The sequence below is a fragment of the Dothidotthia symphoricarpi genome, assembly GCF_010015815.1.
Source record: "Dothidotthia symphoricarpi CBS 119687 unplaced genomic scaffold P153scaffold_22, whole genome shotgun sequence".
Lineage (NCBI taxonomy): Eukaryota > Fungi > Ascomycota > Dothideomycetes > Pleosporales > Dothidotthiaceae > Dothidotthia > Dothidotthia symphoricarpi.
The window spans coordinates 760,393-785,424 of NW_022985029.1; the positions used below are offsets into that span (position 1 = coordinate 760,393).

General features: G+C 50.8%; 13 protein-coding genes across 13 annotated transcripts; 4 read left to right on the forward strand and 9 right to left on the reverse strand.

Moving 5' to 3' along the window:
• Positions 1-185: 185 nt before the first annotated feature.
• On the forward strand, positions 186-1,622 carry P153DRAFT_301605 (uncharacterized protein; the record flags this gene model as incomplete). Its single annotated transcript, XM_033664393.1, has 2 exons — positions 186-1,329; positions 1,381-1,622. The coding sequence occupies 2 exons, from the start codon at positions 186-188 to the stop codon at positions 1,620-1,622; spliced, it is 1,386 nt and encodes a 461-aa protein (XP_033519265.1).
• A 286-nt stretch (positions 1,623-1,908) lies between these two features.
• P153DRAFT_129538 (uncharacterized protein) lies at positions 1,909-3,463 on the forward strand. Its single transcript, XM_033662034.1, has one exon. The coding sequence runs from the start codon at positions 2,228-2,230 to the stop codon at positions 3,326-3,328; it is 1,101 nt and encodes a 366-aa protein (XP_033519266.1). The 5' UTR covers positions 1,909-2,227; the 3' UTR covers positions 3,329-3,463.
• Positions 3,464-5,142: 1,679 nt separating this feature from the next.
• Positions 5,143-6,547, forward strand: P153DRAFT_370774 (uncharacterized protein). The gene has a single exon (XM_033669112.1). The coding sequence runs from the start codon at positions 5,192-5,194 to the stop codon at positions 6,272-6,274; it is 1,083 nt and encodes a 360-aa protein (XP_033519267.1). The 5' UTR covers positions 5,143-5,191; the 3' UTR covers positions 6,275-6,547.
• Positions 6,436-8,051, reverse strand: P153DRAFT_361038 (uncharacterized protein; the record flags this gene model as incomplete). The annotated part of the gene is made up of 2 exons (XM_033666955.1): positions 6,436-7,938; positions 7,992-8,051. The coding sequence occupies 2 exons, from the start codon at positions 8,049-8,051 to the stop codon at positions 6,436-6,438; spliced, it is 1,563 nt and encodes a 520-aa protein (XP_033519268.1).
• Positions 8,052-8,488: 437 nt separating this feature from the next.
• On the forward strand, positions 8,489-9,714 carry P153DRAFT_301732 (uncharacterized protein; the record flags this gene model as incomplete). Its single annotated transcript, XM_033664403.1, has 4 exons — positions 8,489-8,609; positions 8,660-9,096; positions 9,149-9,448; positions 9,502-9,714. 4 exons carry the CDS (start codon positions 8,489-8,491, stop codon positions 9,712-9,714), a joined length of 1,071 nt encoding a protein of 356 aa, XP_033519269.1.
• A 52-nt stretch (positions 9,715-9,766) lies between these two features.
• Positions 9,767-10,856, reverse strand: P153DRAFT_370775 (NAD(P)-binding protein). The gene is made up of 3 exons (XM_033669113.1): positions 10,663-10,856; positions 9,983-10,568; positions 9,767-9,931 (listed from the first exon to the last, which is right to left on the reverse strand). The coding sequence occupies exons 1-3, from the start codon at positions 10,784-10,786 to the stop codon at positions 9,859-9,861; spliced, it is 783 nt and encodes a 260-aa protein (XP_033519270.1). The 5' UTR covers positions 10,787-10,856; the 3' UTR covers positions 9,767-9,858.
• A 505-nt stretch (positions 10,857-11,361) lies between these two features.
• On the reverse strand, positions 11,362-12,184 carry P153DRAFT_400948 (uncharacterized protein). The gene is made up of 2 exons (XM_033671867.1): positions 11,910-12,184; positions 11,362-11,763 (listed from the first exon to the last, which is right to left on the reverse strand). Exons 1-2 carry the CDS (start codon positions 11,991-11,993, stop codon positions 11,440-11,442), a joined length of 408 nt encoding a protein of 135 aa, XP_033519271.1. The 5' UTR covers positions 11,994-12,184; the 3' UTR covers positions 11,362-11,439.
• Positions 12,185-12,783: 599 nt separating this feature from the next.
• On the reverse strand, positions 12,784-13,460 carry P153DRAFT_400949 (uncharacterized protein; the record flags this gene model as incomplete). Its single annotated transcript, XM_033671868.1, has 2 exons — positions 12,784-13,098; positions 13,152-13,460. The coding sequence occupies 2 exons, from the start codon at positions 13,458-13,460 to the stop codon at positions 12,784-12,786; spliced, it is 624 nt and encodes a 207-aa protein (XP_033519272.1).
• A 1,584-nt stretch (positions 13,461-15,044) lies between these two features.
• Positions 15,045-15,904, reverse strand: P153DRAFT_370777 (uncharacterized protein). The gene has a single exon (XM_033669114.1). The coding sequence runs from the start codon at positions 15,853-15,855 to the stop codon at positions 15,346-15,348; it is 510 nt and encodes a 169-aa protein (XP_033519273.1). The 5' UTR covers positions 15,856-15,904; the 3' UTR covers positions 15,045-15,345.
• Positions 15,905-17,112: 1,208 nt separating this feature from the next.
• On the reverse strand, positions 17,113-19,094 carry P153DRAFT_350247 (uncharacterized protein; the record flags this gene model as incomplete). Its single annotated transcript, XM_033666279.1, has 3 exons — positions 17,113-18,354; positions 18,410-18,610; positions 18,657-19,094. The coding sequence occupies 3 exons, from the start codon at positions 19,092-19,094 to the stop codon at positions 17,113-17,115; spliced, it is 1,881 nt and encodes a 626-aa protein (XP_033519274.1).
• Positions 19,095-20,275: 1,181 nt separating this feature from the next.
• Positions 20,276-21,729, reverse strand: P153DRAFT_361045 (uncharacterized protein; the record flags this gene model as incomplete). Its single annotated transcript, XM_033666956.1, has 5 exons — positions 20,276-21,057; positions 21,293-21,446; positions 21,540-21,559; positions 21,590-21,663; positions 21,704-21,729. The coding sequence occupies 5 exons, from the start codon at positions 21,727-21,729 to the stop codon at positions 20,276-20,278; spliced, it is 1,056 nt and encodes a 351-aa protein (XP_033519275.1).
• A 769-nt stretch (positions 21,730-22,498) lies between these two features.
• On the reverse strand, positions 22,499-22,845 carry P153DRAFT_129637 (uncharacterized protein). The gene has a single exon (XM_033662035.1). The coding sequence runs from the start codon at positions 22,734-22,736 to the stop codon at positions 22,536-22,538; it is 201 nt and encodes a 66-aa protein (XP_033519276.1). The 5' UTR covers positions 22,737-22,845; the 3' UTR covers positions 22,499-22,535.
• P153DRAFT_370778 (uncharacterized protein) lies at positions 22,516-24,522 on the reverse strand. Its single transcript, XM_033669115.1, has 2 exons — positions 23,599-24,522; positions 22,516-23,551 (listed from the first exon to the last, which is right to left on the reverse strand). Exons 1-2 carry the CDS (start codon positions 24,071-24,073, stop codon positions 22,929-22,931), a joined length of 1,098 nt encoding a protein of 365 aa, XP_033519277.1. The 5' UTR covers positions 24,074-24,522; the 3' UTR covers positions 22,516-22,928.
• Between the last annotated feature and the right edge of the window lie 510 nt (positions 24,523-25,032).

A 25,032-nucleotide genomic window follows, 5' to 3' on the forward strand; every position in this document is an offset into this window, starting at 1 on the left:
GGATCGAATCTCCTGCTTTGGAGCCACCACGTGGGGTGGCACTGATTCGATCGGCCATGGATGCATCAATGCGGTGCCTTGGCTTGCCGACAAGGTCTGTTCGTCCGCGCGGGGCTGTGTCTGTACTTGCATATTGAATTCGTAATTCGTAGTTGAGTTGTAATTCAGACTGGAAGAAAGCCATCATGTCGTCGGAAACGAATCTCCATCGCGCCATCTCGATGAAACCGCACCCTTTCCATTCACACCCCGAACGCGTCGAACGCACGGCGAGCCCACATCCCTTGCACACACACAGCTCCTCGGGGACGCAGACGGGAAACAGCACTGCCGTTGAGACAACACACCCCGCTACCGACCACGACGCGGTTCCACGCCATGTCCCACATCGTAGCAGCATCGACAGCGATGTCGAACGCGCTGATCTGGCCCAGTACACATCAGACAACGACCCCTACCGCCTCGCCGCCGCCATCAAGCCCGAGGCCGAGCTGGCGGAGATACGGGCCAACACGTCGAGGAAGCGCGATGGCTGCGGGCCCATGAACCTGACGTCCAAGGCCCGGAGCGCAAACAAGCTGGAGAAGTTCTACGAGGCGCAGAACGAGAACATCGAGCGCCTGCTCAAGCCCGTCGACGATCACCGCCGCGACGCAAAGGAAGAGGGCGACGCCAACCACCTCAAGTACAAGATCGCCGTTGTCGGCTCGTTTGTCGCAAACGTCCTCCTCGCTGTCCTGCAGCTCTACGCTGCAATCTCGTCACGCTCCCTGTCCATCTTCACCACCATGGCCGACTCGCTGTTCGACCCCCTGTCCAACGTCACCCTGATCCTGTGTCACCGCGCCGTCGCCCGTGTTGACGCCCGCAAGTTTCCCTCAGGCAAAGCGCGCATCGAGACGGCCGGCAACCTGTGCTTCTGCGCCCTCATGATCACCGTCAGCGTCGTCATCATCGTCGAATCCATCCGCACCATCGCCGAGCACACAGGCGCCGAGACCAATGACTTCCACCTGCCGTCTGTCATCGCTGTCACCATCGCCTTCCTGACCAAGTTCAGCCTGTTCCTGTACTGCTGGGCGATACGAAACAAGTACAGCCAAGTGCGCATTCTCTGGGAAGACCACCGCAACGACCTCTTCATCAACGGCTTCGGTATCCTGACCAGTGTCGGCGGCGCAAAGCTGAAATGGTGGATCGACTCCATGGGCGCCCTGATGCTCAGCTCCCTCATCATCTTCCTGTGGTCCCGCACTGCGTATTCTGAGTTCCAGCTGCTTATTGGAGTGACGGCTGACACGGCCATGCTGCAGCACATTACCTATATCTGTATGTATTTCACTTTCCCATACTACTATTCTCTCTAATTCCATATTCTAGCAATGACACACTCCGACGCTATCCGCCAAATCGATACCGTCCGCGCTTACCACTCGGGCCCCCGCCTCATCGTTGAAGTCGATATCGTCATGGATCCTGAGGCCTCGCTGCGCGCTACCCACGATATCGCTGAGGAACTGCAGATCAAGCTTGAGAGCTTGCCGGATGTGGAGCGCGCGTATGTGCATGTGGATTACGAGACGGACCATCGGCCCGAGCACTTTTTGAAAAAGGAGTTGTAGTTTTGTAACCAAACAGTGCGTTGTGTTGCGTTAAGATGGAGAAAGGGAAATGAGGAGACATCGAGTGAAGATGCGGCTTGTAGACTTATCCTATCGTGGGCGACTGAATGAAGGGGGAAAAGAGCGGGCAGAAATGAAATCACCTCGAAGTCGAAGTCTCAACCTTGGTTTTGTCCTTTAGCTTTCATCGATACCTGTATTACTCATTCCTTTTCTCCTAATTCAATATTCCTGAAACTCAAGCTCAATCTGTAATCTCCGCGTATATCTTTCTGCCTGGTCAAACAACGCTACGCTTATAGTCCTACGTCCTCCACATAGAAAATCCAGAGGGGAGGATATACAAGGAGGCGATGATCGGACTTCCATCGATGGGTGAGTGTCTATGGAACAGGAAAGTCGTGGCGGTGAAGTGAAACAGAACGACGTGTTTGCACACAATCAGTTCCTCGCTTTCACTCCAGCGGTCAGAAAGACTCCACCATCCCATCGCGTTACTCGTCTTCTCACCTCTAGCACAACACACTTACTCACTCTCGCACCGCTCGCTGCGCGTCACCAACACCCCAACCTCAACAACAAAACACCATCACGTCGCCCATCCAATGCCTCGCAAAAAGCCTCCCTGCCCCCCAATCCGCGAAACAGTCACCTACCCACTCACTCCCACCCCGCCCTCCACAATCTCCTGCCCAACCGCCGCTTTCCCCTTCGAGCACATACTCTCCTGCGCACACCTCGTCACCACGCCGCTCCCCAACGAGCCCTGCGCGCCGAACTGCTTCCACATCACCAACCGCCGCGCCACCACAGCAGCGAAGAAGCGTATAAGCTCTAAACCCTTCTATTGCGATGCATGTATCGAGACAGCGAGCGAGGAGTGTGTAGGAGATGCGTGGAGTGCGGAGAGGGCTGGTACGTTGGATACACTACGCATAGTTCCTATGTACAAGGATGCGCTAACATGGCGAATAGAAGATCTACGCTCCACGCTGCGCGACGAGGAGGCGGCAAGACGCGACAAGTATACGCGGTTTCGGACGTGCTTCATCGGGTGCAAAGTCACAGCCGTACCTTGCGATGAGGAGGGGATGGCGGTTAAACACTATATGCCGTGCGAGCGGGGCCATGTATTCGATACCGCGTCGCCAAGGACGGGGTGGGGCATGTTTGCCGATGTTGGGGGTGTGTGGACGGGGGGTCAAAGCGAGGCGGATGGTGCTGTGGGGTCTTGTGCTGGGGGGGATGTGGACGAGGAAGAATGCGTCGACGAGGATGACCACGAGACGGCGGCTGAAGGGCGGGCGTGGCTGGAGGAACAGGCTGATATCGCGCAGTGTAGACGTGAGGAGGATGAGGAGGATGCGAATCGTTTGCGGAGGAGAGCTGCAAGGCCGGTGGTGTGGAGCTCGAGTCAGACTGAGGAGGCGGTTTGCTCGTCGCCTCCTGTGGTGAGGGGGAGGAGGTGTGGTGATGAGACGAGTGAGGAAGAGGAGGAAGAGGAAGAGGAGGAAGAAGTCATACCCAAACGACCGAAGAAGAGGCAGCGCGTTATGCCTATCATGCCTATCAAGCCTATTGAGTGCATGCTCGCTGTCAAAGAAAAGAGATCCTCCGATACAGCAGCACGTGGGAAAAGATATGCTAGAAAAGAGGAGTCGTGGCTGTCTACTCGCATTCGCACACACGCTATCCGGAGGAAGTAGTGTTGTGACACGCATACCAGCAGGTCACAGCATCCCTTTCGCAGTATGGAAAAGAGGGGATATGGCGTGGATATCAGCGTAACAACTGGCTCGTTTGGATACTTCTGGCACTTTCTGAAATGTCGAAGAGTGTCGACGGCTTGAGACACGACATTGGCCAGATTTTGGATCGCGTTTACCTTGTATTGTACTGAAAGGATGAACACAACATATCTAGAACTTTGCTGACATGAAGCAAACGTAGAGAACTGAATGTACAGTAGGTAATGGATGGATGTACTCACACAACAACGGACGGATCGTTCAATTTGGTACACCGTGTTCTTGTGTGCGAAGACTGATTACCCAGTACGAAACGTCAATCGAATAATGATCTGGGGGCTCTGTTGGCTGTATCTTTCGATGTGGCTTCTGGTTAATTTCGCTTCACCAGTCTCCGGTTCCCGTACTTTGTGCTCTGAGCTATATATACGTTCTCCTTATGGCCGATGTCGAATCTGCCGATTTTACGACCGAGGTGAGCTCTCTGTATACCATTCAAGGGTCAGGTCAACTATTAGACGAAGAGTAGAGCCAGACTGGTTGTGGGATCTGGCAATTTGCCCTTTGCAGTCTTTCTCCAACCACTTTGGATCCTATTAGCGCTATATTTGACATTTGAAAGATCTATAAGTATCATTCCCTACGAAGTGGTTTGTTGATAAGTATGCTATGCAGTTTTGTGAAATGTGTATGTATATAGACAGGCAGATAGCCGGTTGGAACGAAAGACAAAGACAGCAAACTGATGGCTAGTGCTAGTAATACTCGGCCCGATGCTACTATATCTACTTTCCATCAGAGTCTTTCCCACACTACCTCATACGTACATCTGTTGGCGTCGCAAAGTCTTGATTGCAGATCTGCCTTGCCTGTCCACTAGTCTTCCCAAATCCATATCAACCCTACGGCCGCTTCTTCGTCAAGACAGATGAGTTGCTGTGGTGGGCGCGTATCATTGGACTGAGCAGGTTGAGCATAGATTAGCGCGCGCTTCCAGCGAGAGTTGCTCTCGAAGGGTAGCTTCAGGAGGTGGGACCAATAACAACAATGCTGCACACATTTTCTCCATGTTAGCTGGAGGAATGATGATGCTGAGCACATCGTGCTGTTGATCCTCTTACGTTCAATGTCCAGATCTTGTCTCTCGATTAAATACAACAGAACTTTTCTCTGGACGTATTTCATCATATCCCAATCTAACAGAAAAGAAAAAACACCCATTATAGCCAGCCTACGGGTACGGAATTGCTATGTTGGTAAGGTTTATTCAAGACCAGCACCAATGCTGTCGTGATCCGTAAAGAAGCTCTGCCAGAAAATTTATCTGGATGACGGCTAGGCTTCAAAAGCTTGGAAATAAGCTTTTCTTCTAAGTAGCTTATAAACAGCTTACCCAATAACCATCTGCGGTGCCTCTACACTGAGCACTCTCTTCTGTCTTGGTCATGCTGATGAGCTCAGCCTCTTCTCATTTGGCTCAGCGAAACATAGTCTGCGCCAACCATATCGCCAGCTTCAGATCTCGCAAGTCTCTGGGCGTGAAAACAATTTTGCTACTGGTTACAACTTTGGCTGTATCATGCGATGGTGAGGCGCGGTACGGCGCAGTGCATCTGTCAGACCTCATCTGCGATACATGTATGGCCTAATCAGCAAAGGAGAACGCCACATCCATTGACAAAACAATGTAAAATCTACATAAGTATGTTTGATATATAATATGTGCAGGCATGTTCGGCTCAAAGGCATCTACTCTCGTTCTGGCATTCACTCCCAACAAGCACCCTGATTTTTAAATCAGGCACGACAGTGATACTAGCTATGGTGCGTTGCTACATTACATACTTGGCCGCTCTCATTGTTTGCCTGGTTTCTGCAGCACCAGCCAGCAAGCGGGAGTTCTCTCCAGACAATGTGTACTTCCCACTCCCGAACGGGTTTCCTGAACCAAGCCAAGATCAAATCCTCCAAATCCAGAGAGAAGCCCACGGCACTCTACCCAATAGCCTACTACCAGCAACACTCAGTTCTGAAGGAGTCACAAATCTCAAGCTTATTGCTCTCAACGAACTCTTCGAAGTCGCCTACTTTACCGAGCTAGTTTACAACTTGACGAACAAAGTCTCGGGCTACGATCTAGGATACGGCCATGAATACGTCCTCGACTCTTTACACGCCATCGTCGCACAAGAACAACTACATCTACTCAACGCAAATAGCGCGCTCGAACACTTCAAGCAAGAGCCAATCCAGCCCTGCAAATACAACTTCCCAGTCACAGACTTCCACTCAGCCATAGCTCTGGCAGGCACTTTCACCGACCTAGTTCTAGGCACACTTCAAGACATCCAGGAGATATTTGCCAAAAACCAGGATAGCGGTCTTGTGCGCGGCGTGGCTTCCGTTCTCGGCAACGAAGCGGAACAACAGGGCTTCTACCGTCTCGTCCAGAAGAAACGTGTCACCTCGCAGCCGTTCCTCACAACCTCCACTAGAGACTTTGCTTTCACGGCTATTCAGTCGTTCACCATTCCTGGCTCTTGTCCGAATATCGACACGATCCCGCTCAAGAAACTCCTTCCGCTCACCGTCGAGACCAAAGATATTCCAGCCGCAACTCAGAAGCTTAAGTTCTCCTTTGCCGAAAACGATGCCGGACTGTATAACATGAATTCCTTCAGGCTGGTCTATATCAACGGGCAAAACTTGCCGATTGTGAAGAATCTGGAGAACCTTCAAGTGGTGGAAGACAGGGTTTTGTTCGAGGTGCCGTTTCCTTACGATGAGTTTCTGATGAATGGACTCACGATTGCGGCGGTTACGATGGGTGCGGATCAATTTGCTGATGCAGATGAGGTTTCCGAGGCTGCCATCTTCGGACCAGGGCTTATCCAAATCGAGTAACCTGGTCGATAGTCTGCTGGAAAATGTTGGGTATGCGTATAGTGTTGGAGCGCAGGATGCAGGGCTTGGCTTGCATACCCCGTTTCCGATGTACCAATGAATCTCTCAGTCAATGATTTGATGTTTCCTGCTACATAACTGGCGATTTAGCAAGCATGGGACTATCCTTTAGCCCTCTCGCCAGTGCGTGTCGGCCCTGTAGATTGTTTTCCCATGCTGGCCAGGAAATCTTTGATCACGCTCGGCAGCATCGGATCATTCAAAGACTTCGTGATCATGCCCATGTACTGTCCATCTACCTTTGGATCTCGTTTCATGTACAACATCGCGCAGCCTAGCGGGAACGAAATCGCAGTTGCGGCTGTGACGCCAAAGCAATCCTGAAAGAAATACGAGACGCATCGTGCTACCAGGCGAGCAAAGCTCCGTGGATGTGGACGGTCGATATGCGAGGTAGCTTCGTCGGATGGGACGTCTAGCACAGTGTCTAGAGTGCCGTATAGAAGGATAGAAATTGCCCAGTATCGAATCGTGAGGCAAGCACATTCGAGGGAAGGAAAGACGATCGGGCTCGTAGCGTGCGATACGGGGGTGTGAATTTTGCTCGTGTGGGCGGCAAGCCAGGACTCTAGTTTGAGATGTACGGCCCAGCATTTGGCGGTCAGTTGAAGACGCAAGGGGTCACTCGACACATCCTCTACCACCGACCCGGAGCTGAAGAGACCCAACGTCTCATCTTCTTCCTGCGTCGTATCTTTCGTCCAAGAGACCAGTGTCTCGAGATCCTCGAGAAGTTCAGGCACGCCGGCCAAAACATCGAGGAGCCCATCATTCGGCGTCTTGACCCTGTTCCTCCACGGCGTCATCCTCCAACACTCCTCATTAAGTACCGTCGTTTTCCTCGTACGTACAGCAGCAACAATGGGTCGATACCTCGCATTCGCAAACAGTAAATGCGCCGCATCATCTTCCGCATACGCATCCGGCTCCCGTCTAATTATCAGCGCCAACTCGCCCTTAGCATGGCTCAGCCAGCTCCTCGCCTGCGTCCCCGAGTTCGCATCAGGCCCAAACAATATCTCAAACAAACCCATGACCTTGGGAATTGCAAGTAGGGCCTCACTTTTCGCGCGCTGCGGGTCGCGCAACGCTCGTCCCATCTCTACGAGCGCCTTACCGTATAGCACCTTTCCCTGCTGTAGCACGATTGCGTCGTTGGAGGTCTTGCCGAGGGCTGCAGTACCGACGGCAAGGATGGCCATGCGGAGGGCAGGGTCGTGGACGCATAGCATGGGTAGGAAGTTCATGAAAGTGTTGTCTTCTGCGAGGATGGCGTGAGGGTTGTGAATGTTTTGTGGGATGAATACGTGCACGTATGCTTCCATGCTTATTTGGCTGTAGGCAGAGAGTGCGAACCCCTCTGGAAGGCTTATGGGTGTGTTGGGTGGACTGCATTCACTTGAGTAGAACTCGGTACCTTGGTCGCTGCCGAACCGTACAACATCGTCTGGTGTCGTGCCTCGAGGTGTTCGCGGGGGTGTTATAACCAACGCTTTACGTTCAGGTCTGTCTTTCTGGTATATGAAGATGCGATCTACATCGTAGCCTTCGCACGTAAGTCCTCTGTCCTGGCACTGTCCGCATGCGGGGCGTTGAAGATCGCACTGCCACGGTGAGCTTTCGATTTTTATCCAAAGACAGGGCGATCCCAACTTACACCCTTTTTTCTCTTCCTACATGAAATGCAGCCTTTAGACCGCCCCGCAACGCCGACCATGATTATTCTCAAACACGTGTGAGGGCGAAGCAGTAGCGGCGCGCAATGCTCCTCTATGGGAAGTGCCCCATGATGATCTTTTTCTATGTAGGAAGTGCAGATCTCCTTAATTCTATTGGTGCGCATCGTGTCATGATGCAATCAAAACATGCGTGACTGTTACAGCGTTCACGGCAGACCAATCGCGCTAGCCGTTCTGAGAGCATTCTGCGACAGCAGGCAACATCAACCACAGGTCGCCTTGAACACAACCTAGACGTTCCATGACAAGAGTTTACCAAGAGAAGAGGCGAGTTGATGAGCAATGCGAGTACAAGTTGGTAATTACGATGAATATGTATAAGACAATGGATTTCTTTCGCATATCGAGTAATCAAGTACTTCATCCCAAATAAAAACCTTCACATAGCCAACCATCTCACACTTCCACCGCAAACATGATCCGTTCTCCAAAGGCATCTTCCAGTACCTTTGCTAGAAGAATCCGCAACCCCCTCGGCTTCAGCAAAACATACAACTTCATCTTGTGGTTTATCTTCGCCGGCGCATTCGCAGGCTGTACGTCCACTCGTCCTACATCTACCATCTCCTATACTAACCTCCCTCAGTCGCACTTGCGCGTCTCCCATACCTAAACTTCGACAAGAACTTCTGCCCTTCGATTCCCAAACCAGGGAACAGCGCCGCGCCTGGCGAATGCTACTACTTCAAGACTTTCACGCGCTACAGGATTGGCATCATTCTACATCTTGCAGGTGTATTGCCTGCCAGTTTACTCGCAGTGATTCAGTTCACGCCGTTCATTCGTCGACGATGGATCACCGTGCATCGTATACTTGGCTACATGGCCATTTTGTTCTACACCGTAAGCCTCGTCGGTGCGTTGATGATTGCGCGGCATTCGTTCGGCGGCGGTTTGGATGTGCAAGTCTGGATTGGATTTGTGGGGATCGGAGTCCTGGTTTGCTTTGTGTTATCGTGGGTAAATATCAAGAGGTTGCAAATCGAGCAGCATCGGGCATGGATGCTTAGGGGATGGTTCTATGTACGTCAACTTCGTCTACTCTAGAGTTGAATGTTTTGCTGATAGAATGCAGGCCGGATCGATCATCACACAACGGATCATCCTGATTACCTCCGTTGGTGTCATCTCCGGGAAAGGGTACGATGTTGTTTGGCCATGTGCAAAGATCGCTGCAACGATTTCTGATGCATCGTCTCTGTTATCCGAATACCCTGCTTGTGCGTCCTTCGTAGATGGCTCCAATCTAGAGCAGGTATCTGCTGTAGCGGCGAACACAGCCAGTGGAGTTGGTTTCGGAGCAGGATTGAATCTCAGTTTTGGAATGGGACTCTGGCTCGCAGTTGCAATCCACGCTATTGGTGTTGAGATTTATGTAAGTCGTAAGCTCCTTTGACATACAAGAATCGGTGGCTGACAGAGTTTTAGTTGCAACTCACGCCCAGGGAAGCGGAACGTCTGAGAAATGTCAGCTACCAGCGACAACTCGAGGCTGGGATGCAAAATCCGGGGTCTGCAGGTCTCACTGCTGATCGATTGGGCGACGCTGATTTATGGACGCCCAAGGTGCCCAGGAAAGGCAGTGAAGCAACATCGAGTGCCGGTACTAGAGAATTCTCTGAGCAGGAAGAGACAAAGTGATATGAGTTGATGCACTTTCACGCAAGAGCACTGGGGAAGTAGCTTTGCAGGAATAGAATTAGGATCGTGCAATCTATCAATGAAGTTCATCCTATAGGTCTCATCATACTAGCCTTTAGTCGTGTTATCATGTGCGTCAGACCTCTACCACGGCAGCTGGAGGGGAACGGGAAGCTTATCCTTGGATCCCAGGACCGCCTCAGCAGTGCCAATGTCACTAATCACATTATGTCAGTCCGCATCAATCTCAAGACACTGATATACTCACGCGGCTCCACGAGGCGCCCAGTAAGTCCCCGTTTTACTGATCTCAAACGTCTCGATCCATTCGCTGAGTGACTTTGCCGCAACATCAGGTGTGACCGCTCCCCCATCATCCCAAAACTTGTCGAAGCCCACATTACGAGTCATATCCGTCCTCATAAATCCTGGGTGTACACTGGCCACCGCAACACCCCTATCTTTCAGATCTAGACTCAACAACTTGGCACACATGTTCAGTGCTGCTTTGCTAGCGTGATGTCCATAGTTGCCGCCTCCCTCTTCTTCGTGCCTGAGCGTTATACTGCCGCTCTCCGATGAAACGAAGATGACTTTGGACTTGGAGCTGAGCAGCTTGTTGGACTCGTTGGCGAGAGTTGTAACCAGAATTGTAGGACCGATGGCGCATGTGCGGTACATGGTTTCTTGGTCGGAGAATGAGGGTTCTTGGAGGGTCTCGGTTGCAAAGTACCCGGCTGTGATGATGAGAACGTCAACATGTGTTATAGAGTGAGCCTTGAGATAGTGGATAATCTTGCTGCCAGCGTCTGGCGACGCGATGTCAACGCTGGGAATATAGTTGATGTTTTTGGCTTTGCAAATAGAACCATCAGTATTATGTCTCTTTATAGCATACACAACCGCTGTGCAGGGAATGATGTAAACGGTATTGACGTATTGACTGACTGTTTGCAGGCGGATCTGATGTTCTTGCAGTCGCTAGGACATGAGTATCTGAATCTGAGGCATAGGCTTTTGCGAGGCTCGCTCCGAGACCACGAGTGGCGCCTACGATTAGCACGACAGACATCTTGTTGAACCAGTAATATTCTTTGAGAATAGAGACGAGTTTGTGGGAGCTCCAGTGAGGCTGTTTGAGGTTGTGATGGATAATGACGTCGGTGTTTCTATCGCGTGCTTACGTGAATGGATCGCGACTAGCCTATCAGTAAGAGGGACGACGCGTCGCGTCCGAGAGTTCAACCCAACCACCAAGACCTCCAGTGGGAGCCTATACTTGTTTGGAGGAGGATGTGGATTTCAGTAGGTCATCGTAGGAGGGGTTAGAATGCCCTGGACGGGTGTTGCAGAAAGCCGTTTGGAGATAGATGCCTCCGAGGAGCATTTGACGTTGGGAAAAAGCAATTTTGAACCCCTCAATTCCTCCCCAGCCACATCATGAAGAACATGCTGGAAGCTACAGTCTTGGGCAGCAGTCGAGGGCATACAAGGGAGCAACTCCGATTCATGGACTTTCCATCGATAGAATAACTCAAGAGAGGATTAGTTCCAGTGGAGTGCATGAGAGCCAGCTCTCCACGAAGCATTCGGACAAGCAAGAACACCCGCATTATACGGCGGCAACCAGAGAACAGATATTATAGTAGGTCTTTCAATTTTTGGCGATCGCGGATCTACCAAAAGATCCCACCTGTCATCCTACGCACATACATTGCTCCACATCTACAACTGATCGGCGCTAACAGGCTGCTGCTCTGTCGCACTCTTGATATCCGCAGCCCTGGTGGCCGGCTCCTTAGCATCCTTTGCATCCTCATCTACGCCCATCGATCCACCTGTGCTCTTTTGGCCGCCCGCATCACCACCGCTCTTGTGCACGTCCTTGGATGTTGAACCGGTAATTGTCTCTCCTGCGTTGTCGTACTGATCCTGGTTGGTGGCATTGGGGTCGATCTGGTGTGTCTTCGCTGGAGGAGCGGTACCAGCCTTAAGGATCTGGACGTGGAACTCTGGGGCTTCTTCGGTGTCGGCGCTGGTTACCTGGTGCTGCCGGGATGTCAGTGGGTTTGACAGACGGTGAGTTGCTGCATTAGCAATCTCTGAATGTATACAAACAATGGCTCTAAGGCAGTTGTTGTATAGGCCAGTATATCGAGTGGGAAAAAGTTATAGGACACTGGAGATGTACTTACACCGCTGTTTCCAATAGGCTCGCTGGGAGCAATCTTTGAGTTTGTGGGCTCACCGGCCTTCACAGAATCGGCGTTGGCAGACATTCTGTTATTTGGAGTAGGTGTTGAGGGTAAAATTTGTTGGCTTCGATTGTGTTTGTGAGAAAGCTGTTGAAGGTGTGTCGTGTCCTCAGAACCTCCCGCGGGGTTTGACAACTCATATGCAAGCGTCAGACATTTGACATCAAAGCGACGTCACTAGCGGAGGCTAAAAGCAATTGTACGGGTGCCTTACGTCGATCTGGGGTACGATCGTGTCAAAAGCGGAGCTACTTCCGTATAATTGCGCCATCCTGTCTTAGTGCGTGATGGAGCTTCTCCGTCCTTCTTTTACTTTCTCGTTGCACTTTTCAAACAATGTTGGATTGCGAATATGTATCGCAGGATGCAGTAATTGGTGAACATAGTAATAAGAGCTTAATGTTCGAAAGGCTTGGTGTTGTGGTCAGGGCATGCATACCAAATGAGGGGGTTGATGGTGCGCATGCTAGTACCACTTCATCGCCCACGCTAAGTGTACAGCTCAAGGGGTTAAGTCAGGACATTGATGGATGAGGATGCTAGGGAGTTGTTGAACATGTTCTTTTCGTCCAGGTACATTGATATTGAAGACTATGGACATTTAACCTTTGGTCTCAGCCATTAGTAGTCAGGACATTGCTCACTCTCTACTTTCAAGACTATAACAAATTCAGATCGATAGTTTGATTTGAAGTCACGAAGTACATGAGCAGTATTCGGGAGGCGCAGTGAAATACTCAGCAAGTGTGTGAATTATAATTACATTAACTTTACTATACACTATTCAATGTATGACATCCATTTCCGAGCTCGCCTAAGCAAGCTGACCACGGATAGCACCAGCAGGGAACGCAGCGGTGTGGGTATCACAGAAGAAGCCAGCGGGGTTGGCCACGATTTGGCGAACGTGGAAGCTGGCACCAGTGTCGGTGGTGGTGCCAGTAGCATTGATGCCAGTGCGGAAGGGACCAGTCAAGCATCCGTACGAGACACGCTTGGAATCGGGACCGGTGGGGTTGGGGAAGGCAAGACGGGGAGGTCCAGCACGGCCCTTGATACCCTCGTGGATGTGAGTGGCTGTGAGAGCTGGGGACATGTAGTTGCCAGTGACACCGTTCAGGGTGATGTTCTAGAACATATATGTTAGCGAAGTTGCAGCGTGAACAAGGAGGTGTAGCTCACGTAGCAGATGGTGTTCTCCTCGACGTTGATACCGAACTTGAAAATACCCCGTCCTCCGGGCTGGCCAGGAACAGCTACGTTGGAGTTGTTGACAACGTTGCCCGGTCCCGCCTTCACGATGATCTCCTTGTTGAAGTAGAAGATCTTCTCGTTCTTCTCCCAATCGTCATTCTTCCACTTGTTGTCGAAGTCCTTCTTGCAGTCATCGTCGTACTTGGCAGTACCCCTTGCCTCAACGTTGTTCGTGGGAGCAGCTGTGACAATGGTGGCGCTCAGGAAAGCGATGACAGCTGACTTGGTGAAAAGCATCTTGAAAGTTCGTTGTGTGTGTTGAGATAATGAGGAGAGGTTTGTAGAGTGATGAATGACATTGAGGGAGGCAGTTCTCTGCTGCTTATATACACATTCGGTTCTACTCCCACTTCTTGGATTCTCATCTCGTCTTACGGGCCTCAGCGTGATTACGTCGGTGTACGTACCGACCAGACTCAAATTCACGCCGCAACTAGTCGTAGTTGCTTGGTAAAGGAATGTTGATGTCTTGGACAACTTCGTGATCTTGTGCAGCCAAGTCTACCACCGTACCTTTTCGTACCATACTTACCTTCCTACAAACGCTCACTTGGCATGCTGCCGCCCAATGAGGGAGATAGAGCTCTGGGCAAACGGATGCATAAATAGAAGATCATTAGTCTATACAATCAACCAATAAGAGCCGCCTGTGTTGGCACATGAAGCAGCGTGTCCAACGAATATAGCTTAAGACCAAGAGCTAGAATCTTGGTTAAGGACTGAGCTTACATGCTTTCATACTGAAGCCAACGCCATAGTATCGCCCAGACCTCTTAGCTCGGAAGCTCTGGTATCCGTACTCAGATCACAGGACAGAAGAAGGCTAGTTTCGAAATTCAATTCCTAAACGGGTACATGATGTGTTTCTTCGACATAGGCCAAGTCGGCACCCGTGATGAAGAGCCAAGACGGCGGACTGAAGGGCGCGGAGGGGACGTGAGAACGTGCCGAGCGGAGGACTCTCCTAGCAGGACGAGTAACACAGGGTTAATTCCTGTTCGATAAGGCCGGCAGGTCCACACCCTGAGGAAGCTTTCGGTGCCATGATCATTCGGACCGCGAGTAGCTGTTGTGGGTTGTAAATGGTGCACATAGAATTGACATGGTAGATGGTTCTCGTGGTGACATCACGAAAATGTGATGCCAAGACCATCCGACAGCGGAACCTCAGACATCAGTTGACAACGGCCACCAAACCTTAACACGATTGCGAAAGCAATTAAGCGGTTGTGCTTTGTCTGTCCACACAGCCTCAGCGCGTTTAGATTGACGACCCTTCACTACGCCGCAATGATCTGCCTGCAGGGAAACTATCGAATACTTGGCGTGTTTAGAATGCTTGGTGTCGGTCCTGTCCCCGGATTTTCAACTTCCAACAAGATCCCGCACAACTCGGGGACGATATCGAATACGGGGTTACTATCATATCGCGGCCTTGGGATGCTTGGATTCTCCTATTTGGAATTGACGTCTGCTGTCGCATTTACCTTCGGAGCCTTCGTTGGACCTTCTGGACGTACTCATTCTTATTGATGTTCAGGTTTTCTCTTCGAAGTGCAACAAGTACTGTCGTAACGGTGAAGTATGTGTCGAAGGTTCAAACAATTAGACGGAGAACACGTTTTCCCTCGTACCGTGTGTTTCTCATCTCATGTCATTACAAGGGAAAAGAACACATCTCTGATGCGTCGCAAAACAACTTTGTCAACTCACTCTGACACATTAGAATTGCACGGACTTATTAGCTTCAAGTGTTGAATCACCAAATGAAGATTAATACGGCTGACATTCCTTTGATCCTACTTCCCGGAGTCCTAAAGAAGCATTTGACATGCCAGTTCGCTGACCCACAGAATCACACTCCTGCGAACGGCAAGTTCCTGTCCACGAATTTGATTAAGGTTCCTCACGCAGGAGATAAACTTCCCAGGCATGTGTCTCCTCATAACCCCCTGAAAAAGTATCATCGTCACTACTTTTCCGTAAAACTCATTGCAAGGGATACGTACTCCAATCAATGCACTGCAAAAGATTCCAAACAATGTCTTAGACCCGAAGCGTAGAAGTCACGCGTCGAATTTTGGGAGGGCGAAGGTATTGCTGATTCTTTGATCCGACACGATTACGACCAGAGACTTAGAATAACGCCGTAGATGGTATCTGCGCTTGGATTTGGTACTTTCCAGGCCTCGTTCCAAAGCTGTGTTTGGCCGTTCCCAACGCTCATAACCTCTCGAATGGCATGTGTCCATATCATCGCGGTAACGACGACCGAAATGACAGCCAGAAGAAGCCTGAAGCAGACTCCGCCTGCGTAGTAGCTGATTTTGACCTTCTTTGCGAGCCAGACAAAACCTTGGCGGTTTGGTTTGGAAACAACCTCCCAGACGGTCGGAACCATCAGAGGAACTCCAATAACCAGAATGAGCACAAGAGTCGTAATTCCTGTTTCAGAGAAATTGGCCATGAATAGGGCAAATTTGTCATACGCAATCGCCTTAGGGGATTCACCAAGCTTGCGTAGGGTTGAAATATAGATCCATGACCGGAGGGAGATCCATAGTAGTCCATGAACAGTGAGAGCGAGAAACCCTTCATAGACCCAGGCGTTGGAGGTATCGACATCCGGCATGGCGAGTCTCTCCTTCTCAATGTATTCGTTGTTGTCTGTCCATTCATACGGTTGAAAGATCAGAATCAACGTTGCGAGCTCCAGCACTGTTCCGCAAATGGCGTAGATGCCTGTGAAATGATCGATGCTCAAGGTTCCGCTATTGATGAGGAGTATACGGCCGATGTAAGTGATAGAAGCGGATACGCCCTGGTATATGAAGAAGAGAGTCGCAATGAGTTGCGCGATGAACTTGGCTCCATCGAAGTTGGTTTTGTATTTGTTCTCGAAGGACAGCCGGCTTGAGTTGAGCGTGGAGAGTCGCCAGTTGCCCTCAGATTTCTGTGCATGACCGCCGCCTGCTCCTAAAGTCCACGCTCCGTGGTTGAATTCTCGATTCTTACTATGCAGGTCTAATATGCTGGCAACATAGAACCAGAATCCTTCTTTTTGCATGGAGATACCAATCTTGCGCATGCCCATATAGCGTTGAACGACGAGAACAATATTCATGACCACTTGGCAGATGAAGATTTCGGGGAAGAGCAGAAACAGGATTGGGAGGTACATGCGTTGGCGATCCCAAGTCGATCGGTGGATAACATATCCATACTGCCAATAGGCAACGACAGCAAAGAAGGTCGAGGCTGCGCAAGACGCAAAAACATGCAACGAATCTCTGGTGTCTACCATGGCGTTTGAGTATCCTGTATGTAAGGAAGGGCCCGAGTATCATTTCTTCATGTAACATTATATTTATGATATAAATCCTGACATGGCTGTGTTTGACCAGGCAAGGCAGATCTGGTCGGAGATGTATGACATCGGTGGTGGTGTGGCTTCGTTTAGTTGTCAGGCTGTGTAGCTAGCTCGATCAATCGTTACGCATGACTTGTGTCCTTCCCCAAATGCGGTTATCGTAAGAAAATCATACATAGAGGAGAACACAATGGTGTTCGAGAAGGAGTCGACCTGCATTGGTCATGAGTAAATTTGAGTAGTTCTGGTAGTGCCGATCGAAGAAGCAACCTACTCTCACCCAATCATGGGCAAACAAAGTATGACTCTGGTCAACTCCAGTCTAGCTAGCAGGGGTGAGAAGCGAGAGTAGCGAAGCATACAGTCCCTCACTTTGAAGTTCAACAACAAGCTTAGGGTTAGAGGTTGTGGCTGTGCTAAGATGTATTGTCTTGTTGGCGAATTGCGTAAAAATGGTCAAAGAACGGTCTCTGGACCTCTACTCTGGTGGGATTGAGTCAAACCCCAAGAGCAATAAACCTACAATACTTCCAGATCTTCATGGCTTACAAACCACGTCCCATTATTCGTATCGACCGTGACGTTGCCTCCCACAACCTTTCCTCCCTTCAAACTTCCACTCTCCACAACTCCTCCAGCAACAGGTCTCTGTAATCTGTTTTGCCCACTTACGACAGTGAAGTTGGCAATCGGGATCTCCCACCCATTCCTCGAAACAACAGTCGGCAAACCAAAATAATTGGCTTGGACATCGTCGTGCGTGAAATGAAGTTCGTAGTATCCGCGATAGTATAGATCCTGCCACTGAAGCTCGTCGTTGGCAGTCTGTAGCCACTGAGAGTAGTTGTTGGCCGTGGCAAGGGAAATGTTGGCGCCATAGGGACAGGGCGAAGTGACTGCAGAGCCTGCGAATTCGACACCAATGCTTCCGGCCCCAGTGCTTTTGTTGTAGTTCTTTTCGTCGAGCCAGACTAAGTCGCTGACCCAGGAGGCATGCGAGTCGCCTGCAAGGAAGATATTGTTGCTGATATTATTGCTGTAGAGGTGATTGAGCGTGCGGTTCTTGTTCGCCAGATAGCCATCCCAGGCATCGTAGTTGAGAGGATTCTCTTCACCAAGAGCCACGGACTGGTTCACGCGAGAGAAAACAATTTGTGAGCCGACGACACGCCAGGTAGCGCCTCGTTTCTTAGAGCTCGTGAGGGTGTTGTAGAACCAGTTCTCTTGGCGCGAACCCATCAAAGAGCGACCGCCATCGTTTGAGATATCGTGAACGTAGTCGGTGTTCCAGTAAAGATCTGTGATTGAGCGGTCGTAGTTGCGAGTGTCCAGCATTACAAGATCAACCAGTTTGCCTATCGAGAATGAACGCCAGATACGCAAGTTGTCATCCATTTCCACTTGACGGATAGGCATCCATTCAAAGTATGCTCTTACTGCTGCGGCTTTACGTTGATCAACTGAAATGCCGCCGTCTTTGATGAATGATGATTCTGTGTTGTTGAGTTCAGCCATTCCGTCGCGGTATACATTATCAGCCACCTCATGGTCGTCCCATACAGGAATCCAAGGGAACTGCTGATGGCTAGCGAGAAGGTCGAGATCCGTACGATATGTGGCTATTCTCTTGCGATAATCATAGAGAGTGAAAAGCTCTCTATCAGGAAGAGGGACACGATCTATGCTTTGGCCCCAACCATAGTCTCCGTTTTTGTATTCGTATATGTAATCTCCAAGATGTACAACGTAATCCACTGAGTCCTATGCACATTTATCAGTCATTGCAATAGACCATGGTGTGCGACTCAACCCGTACCTTCCGCGCGGTGTTGCCATATGCGTTGAAGAAACCGAAAGGATAGTTTGCGCAACTGTAGATGGCAAGACTGATTTTGGTGACATCGTCGTCAGCGTTCGGGGTTGTCTTTGTTCTCCCAATTGGGCTCTTGTTGTCAGACCCGCACACTGAGAATTGATAGTAGTAGGTGGTGTAAGGTTTCAAGTTGCCTGCCTCAACCTGTGCAATGTCAAAAGAGTTTATGAAACCTTTCTGCAAGTTTTACCTTGACTGTGTAGTCCACATCTGAGCTTGTGTAAACTTTGTCTGTAACGAGGACCTGTGTGAGGTTCTTGTCCGAAGCAACCTTGTATTCTACGCAGATAGGTGACTTTGATACTGCGACATACTTATCATTGTCATGATCAAATAGAGGAGCGGTACCGGAAATCGTGACGTTTGAATCCGAGGTTTCGCTTGTGGGCGCAATTCGAGTCCATAGGATGACACTGTTGGGATACGGATCACCGGATGCAATTCCATGGGTGAATTTCAAGGCCGAAGCATCGTAACTAGTCTGTGGATCGTTCCTCTTCACAACACGATTGATTGATATGCCCAGGGATGGGTGATGTTCTGACGGCGACCGATAGTTGAGGTTCTTCGTCCAGCTAGCGCTAGTGACTGAAACCAAAGGGAGTAGCGAAAGAACGTGAAGCTTCATGGTGTTGAATGGCACCGAATACGACGCGGACAACCTGAGACAAAGAACATGTCGATACTTCGGGCCTTATGTAGTCCCATCAGGACTTACACAATCATCAGGCTTACCACAGTACGGAAGCTCTAGGAGATTAATCCCCACCTGTTATCCATGTCGATAACATCATATCTGCAGGAACGTACTGTTTGGTGCACAATTGACCCAATCACAATCTACACATGAGGCATGCCGCGATGCAATGGAGTTCAACCCAACTGCATGAAGCAGACAACTCCGAATGAGAGAGTGCGTACACCAAGTAATTGAGAGTGATGCAGTCTGTTGTCATCAATACCAATTGCAGTTCTCTCTATTTGCTGGAATTGCGTCGCATGCATAGACTACCGCTTGAAAGTTGATAGCGGGTGGATATTGTGGGGTTAGAGGCGTCGTGGGTTTACTCGCCGCACTGATTGGCGGTTGGTGATAGCGAACTCCATGCCACTTGAATTGAAAGTGGTTGGCGATTGGCGTATCGGGCGAGTTTACATGTAGATTCGGCGTTCGGCTGAACTAAGCAAATATGTAATGAGGAGGGATAATAAGTGCGGGGTTCGGGTGTCGGCATCATTTCGCTTCTTCTCTCACTCCACACTACCACAACGTTCAAGCCTCTTTAGAGTTCGCAGAACGATTGAGTTTTGATGTAAAGTTAGAAGGAAAAAGACATTGTAACGATTAAGCTAGAACTAAGCGGGGACATAAGGCTGAAGATAGCTAAAGTCCGATGAGCTAGCCAGATCGGATATCCGGAGTCTAGACTCGCTGCTAGCGGCTATTTCTACGGCACTCAAAAACGGCATCAGAGAACCTCCAAAATCCATGTTCTCGGTCACTGATCCGAAAGCAGCTGTGACGTGTATTGTCTAGATGTTTTTCATTATTGCAACCAATCTCTTTTATACTTTGACCTGGGGAGGGGGATTGGAGCATTTTGAGCAGTACTTTCTCAATACTCCTCCTTATTTCCCATGATACACCGCCATGAACATGTTCATGAATTGCATACTCCCATCCAGGGTTCACCAGATCCTGTTGAGACGTTCAATTTAGCAACCCAGTTGACACTCCTTGTATTGAGTCTCCATTCTTCTCATCAATCTCCAATGCATCAGTAAACACTTTGTCCACCTCTTCGCCATTCACAAAACCTTCGTCGTCAACACTTGACTGAGCTTATTCTTGCACGGATTGCAAGCCACAGCGCCCCCATCTGGACAGCGAAACGAGTAGTACTTGATCTCCTCCTCGCAGAACAGACAGGTCGCAACACCTTTCTTTTTGACCCATCCAATGTCAACTACACCAGTCCTCGTTTCGACTTCCTGCCCATGATTCTTCATATCTCGGAGGTATTTGTCAAACTTCGCGTGTTGTTCTTTGATATGGTGTCTCGCCATACGCACCTGCGCGTCTTTCTCCTGCTGCTTACTAGCTTGACGTGCAGTTTCTTTCGATCGTTCTTCTTTGACCTTGGTTTTCGCTGCTCGTTTGCGTTCTTCTGCACGCTTTACTCTGTCTGTCTTCTCCTGCTCTTTTCTCAGACGCTCTTGTTCTCTTTCCATGCGCTCTTGGTTTTGTTCCTCGAGCCGCTTCTCGGCTGCTGCTTTGGAGCGCTGCTCTGCTTCTTCGGCTCTCCATTGTAGATACTGTGCATACTCAACTGCCGTTGGTGGCTTGTACGCAAGATCTCTCTCATGCTTCTCCCTGTTCATTCGAAGGGTGCATCCCGGACACGAACATGAACCGTCTTGCCGCGCGTAAAGGTAGTGGTTCGAGAAGATTTCGTGCTGCTCATCCTCAAGCGTCATTCTGGCTTTTCGCTCTAGTTCCTGCTCGCCCATGATTTGTATTCTTTCAAGTCTCTGCTTGTTGTTGAATTCACTGCCCAGTACATCTCCCGCCTCGCCAGACGCCTTCTTATCTGGATGGTGATCCAACGCAGGGCAATTGAACGCTTCGTTAGCCGCAGCGTCGCTTCGTTAGCCGCAGCGTCGCTTATGTCGGGACTCAAGTCGCAGTTCGAGTAGCTAACACGCTCTTCGAATTCTGGGGGGCTGTGGCACATCGTAGAGACAACGGAATGCGAGCGCGTCTGACATGAAACATGAAAGCCAAGGTGAACTAAATGGAACACGGAAGAGAGTGGGCGTCATAACCTTTGAACGCGCGGTGGTAATGGTGGGGAGTGAGTTCATATTGAGTAGACGCAGACGCAATGTGGTTTGTGGTGATAGTGAAGATGAGGGTGAAGATGAGGGTGAGGAAAAGGATAAGACTTGACAGGTGATACATGTTAAAGCTGTAAAGAAGCTACAACCGAAATAGAATAATAAATCAAGACTTAAATTTAATCTTTTAGGAAATAAGTGCAAATATAACCTAGTATTGTATAGAGTATCTCACACTCTCCAGCGCCAACCCAGCTACATGTAGATAGGCAAGATGCAACTTACTTCTCTCCACAACAATCCTACGTCTACAACAATCAGAAACTTCCGTTGCTACACAGTCTAGCAAACCTCTGTACCTACATATTGTCAATACATTCTCTCTATCTTCCTACAGACCTCGATCCCCGACCTCGAAAACCCATATCATTCACCATCCGTGGCCTAATGCATACCCATCACCTCAACAAGAAAACCTCGCCAGCGCTCCCCCAAATCGAACAAACAATAAACAACACAAAATTTGCCCCTATCGTTCATTCCCAATTAGAGACCAAAACCGGACCGATTCTCACTCTCCTCCCTGTAGGTATATATCCAACCCAACAACCGAACCTTCCATCCCACCCCACGCACGCACCTACCCTGCACCCAACCCTTCACCACCCAGCATCCAGCCTCAACATGCAGTTCAACACCAACCCCCAACTCCCAACTCAGTAACGCAACGCAAAGAAACGCAAAAAGAAAAAAAAAGCTTCGGATCCACATACCTACCCAGACCTCGCATTACCTCGCATCGCATTGCCTCGCATCGCATCGCATTGCATGACCTCGCACTGCATTGCATAGCATAGCCTAACCTTGCACCGGCTACGCCTCCCCGAGGTTAGCCGTTTACTGATTTTTCACACTTCCGGCAGGGGGGTTGAAGAAACGGAGGAGCGAAGGAGCGAAGGAGCGAGGGAATACCCACTACGGAAGGGAGGGGACAAGTGGGCGGAATGATCGCGCTGTCGCGCTTGGGATGCGAGGTGGGAGGAACGTGATGGGTGGGTGGAGTGAGACAAGAGTAGGATGACGTAGTGTGGTGTAGTGTAGTGGGTTTGAAAAACGAGTAACGATTTGCTGTTGCGATTTGCGATTTACGAATGCGATTTGCGATTGGGATCACGATGCGTCAAATTGCAGCAGTATGAATGAACATATCAAACGTATAGATAGATTTGGTTTATGATTTGTCCACACCATACTCTCCGGAACCGAAATAATAGCCCTTTCTAATACACATGCAGATTGTACAAGTGAGGAAAAAAAAATATACTACGGGAAAACATTCTATCCCAGTCCAGCATTGAAACCAAACCAGATTAACATGATGCAATGCAAAGTGTTCCAACCCGTCAAAATAAGCGCAAAGCCATGGAGCCATCCGAGGGCTCCTACACAGCCAAGGCTCAAAGCCGTGAACCCCTAACCATGAGGCTCAAATAGAGTGAAAAAAAAGACGAAGAAGAAAGAAACGCCGAGGAAATGCAAAAGACGAATACAAATGCTAACAGATTAAAAACACAGAGTGGCACAAATGTGGCCAGTTTTGGTCAAGAAAGTGACGGACTCATCATTACAGGTCTGTTCGGGCCAGAATCTTCATAATGTCTTCGCTGGGGCAGCAGATGAGCGGCTTCCGTTTCGGCACCTCGATCGGGGCGGATTCGGACGGGGGCTCAGGTTGTGCTTGCTGGCGCTCGCACGTCTCGGAACAGGGGTCCATGTTAGGCGCAAAGACAGAGGGGCGGCGTTCCGAGGATGCGGAATCAGAATCCTCGTTTGAGACGAAGATGGACCCGCGTCGAAATTGCGCACGATTTGTATCATCGCTTTCCGGGTATGCATTTCCCCAAAATGGGAGTTCTGGTGGCGTGCCCTGGCCGTTGTATGGCACGTAGATGGAGCCGCCTCGCGGGCGTAGAAAGGGGCTTGGATCGTCGAATTCCTCGAGCGGGGTGGTCGCGTCGCTCTGCATAGACTCTTCTTCTGTGGCTTCGAGATTCGACTTTTGCAGCGCGGACTCGAGATCTTCAGGGGAAAAGGGCTGCGAGGGCTGCGAAGGCTGGCGAGATGTGCGGTCAGATGATGTGCCTGGGCGTGAAGAGGCGCGTCGTGCGGAGCTGGAACGACGGATGCCCGTGGATTCCCGCCGGCGGGCGTCGCGGGGATCTTGGGTAGGATTGCGAGAAAGACCGACTGTTCAGTTAGTCGAGACGTTTTGCAGGTGGGCTAGCAATACACACCATTGAGAACATCGCCCTCGTCGTCGCTCGCTTCACGGATCTTGGCTGGCCGCTCGTCGCCCGCAATGCTCGTGCCAATACCGCTGTCAACCCACTCTTCGTCGTCGTACTCGCTGTGCAGGCTGTTGACGCTGTTGAAGCTGGAGCGCCTGCTGCGGTGGACGCTGCGACTACGGCTCCGTCTGCTGCGGAAACTGCTCTTGCGGCTCGGCAGACGGCTCCCCATTGGCGAGTACAGGCTGTGGTGGCTGCGTCGACGCCAGGCATTCGAAAAACTAAAAGCCTCGAGCTTGGCCTTGTGTTCGGGGGCCACGGGACGGCGGTACTTGAGCGGCGGCATCTTCTCGCCGGGCAGGTAGTAGTCGCTCTCTGGCTGCGTCGACTTTGCGTTCTTGCCCTTTATTTTGCTGAGGGGTCCATGGCCCTCCTCGCCGGTGAAGGCCCGTCGTAGGCGACTGCGCAGATGTCCCGGCATGGCGAGGTGTCGAGGCGTCGAGGTGTCAAGGCGTCAAGGTGTCAAGGCGTCGAGTTGTCCAAGGGCGGTGTCACGGTGAGGGTTTGCAGGAGAGCGAGGGTGGGGCTAGGGAGAGAAGCGGTCGCTGCGAGGGCAATGAGGCTGCGCGGCGCTGGCGGAGATTGGCCGGTGGTTGCGTGCCTAGAAAAGCGAGACCCTGGACGCGCTGGGCCGGAGTGCGAATGGCTAGTTATACAAGGGACACGGAGCAGGCTGGGCTGGGGAAACGGCGGAGGTTTAATGGATAAGCAGCGTCCCTGGAATGATGCACGTCAGGCTGGACTAGAGGAAAACGCGGAGAAGGCAAAGCGCATCTGCACAGCGTCGACGGGCGTTGAGTCGGGGCCTGGTGACGGTGACGCCTTTTGCTGCAGCACTGGCCGGGTCGACAGGCACGCGACGCTGGTTGCACAAGACAAGACACGACGTCTGGGGACAGGCGCCTGAAGCGCAGAGGTCAGCGTATCGCCGTCGGAGAGCGTTGCAGGGCTTGCGATCGGCTGGCTGCTTCCCAGGAACGGCCACCGACCAGTCTCCAGACACGACAAGCCACGACAACCTGGGTGCAATTTCGGCAGCCTAGGCCCGATGCAGCCGCATACACCCCCACGCTCGTTGCCACTACACGCTCATCCGACAGTAAACCAGTCAGCGCCTGTGCGTCCGTTTGCGCGAATTTCGAGCGAATCGCGGCTTTGGTGGCCGTGGTATTGGGAGGCCGGGCATAAGAGGCATGCTCTCGTGGTCGTGGGTAGACACGAGGCTGGGAGAGACATCACGTGTGGCTCAGTCATCACCGCTCACAGAGCTCCACGACGTCTGACACACCACCAAGCCTTCTCCTGCGTTGACTTGGGCCAAGTTGCGTTTCGTCTGAACCGTGCAGCGGCTGCATTGCGCAATTGGGCCAGTGCAGTGCA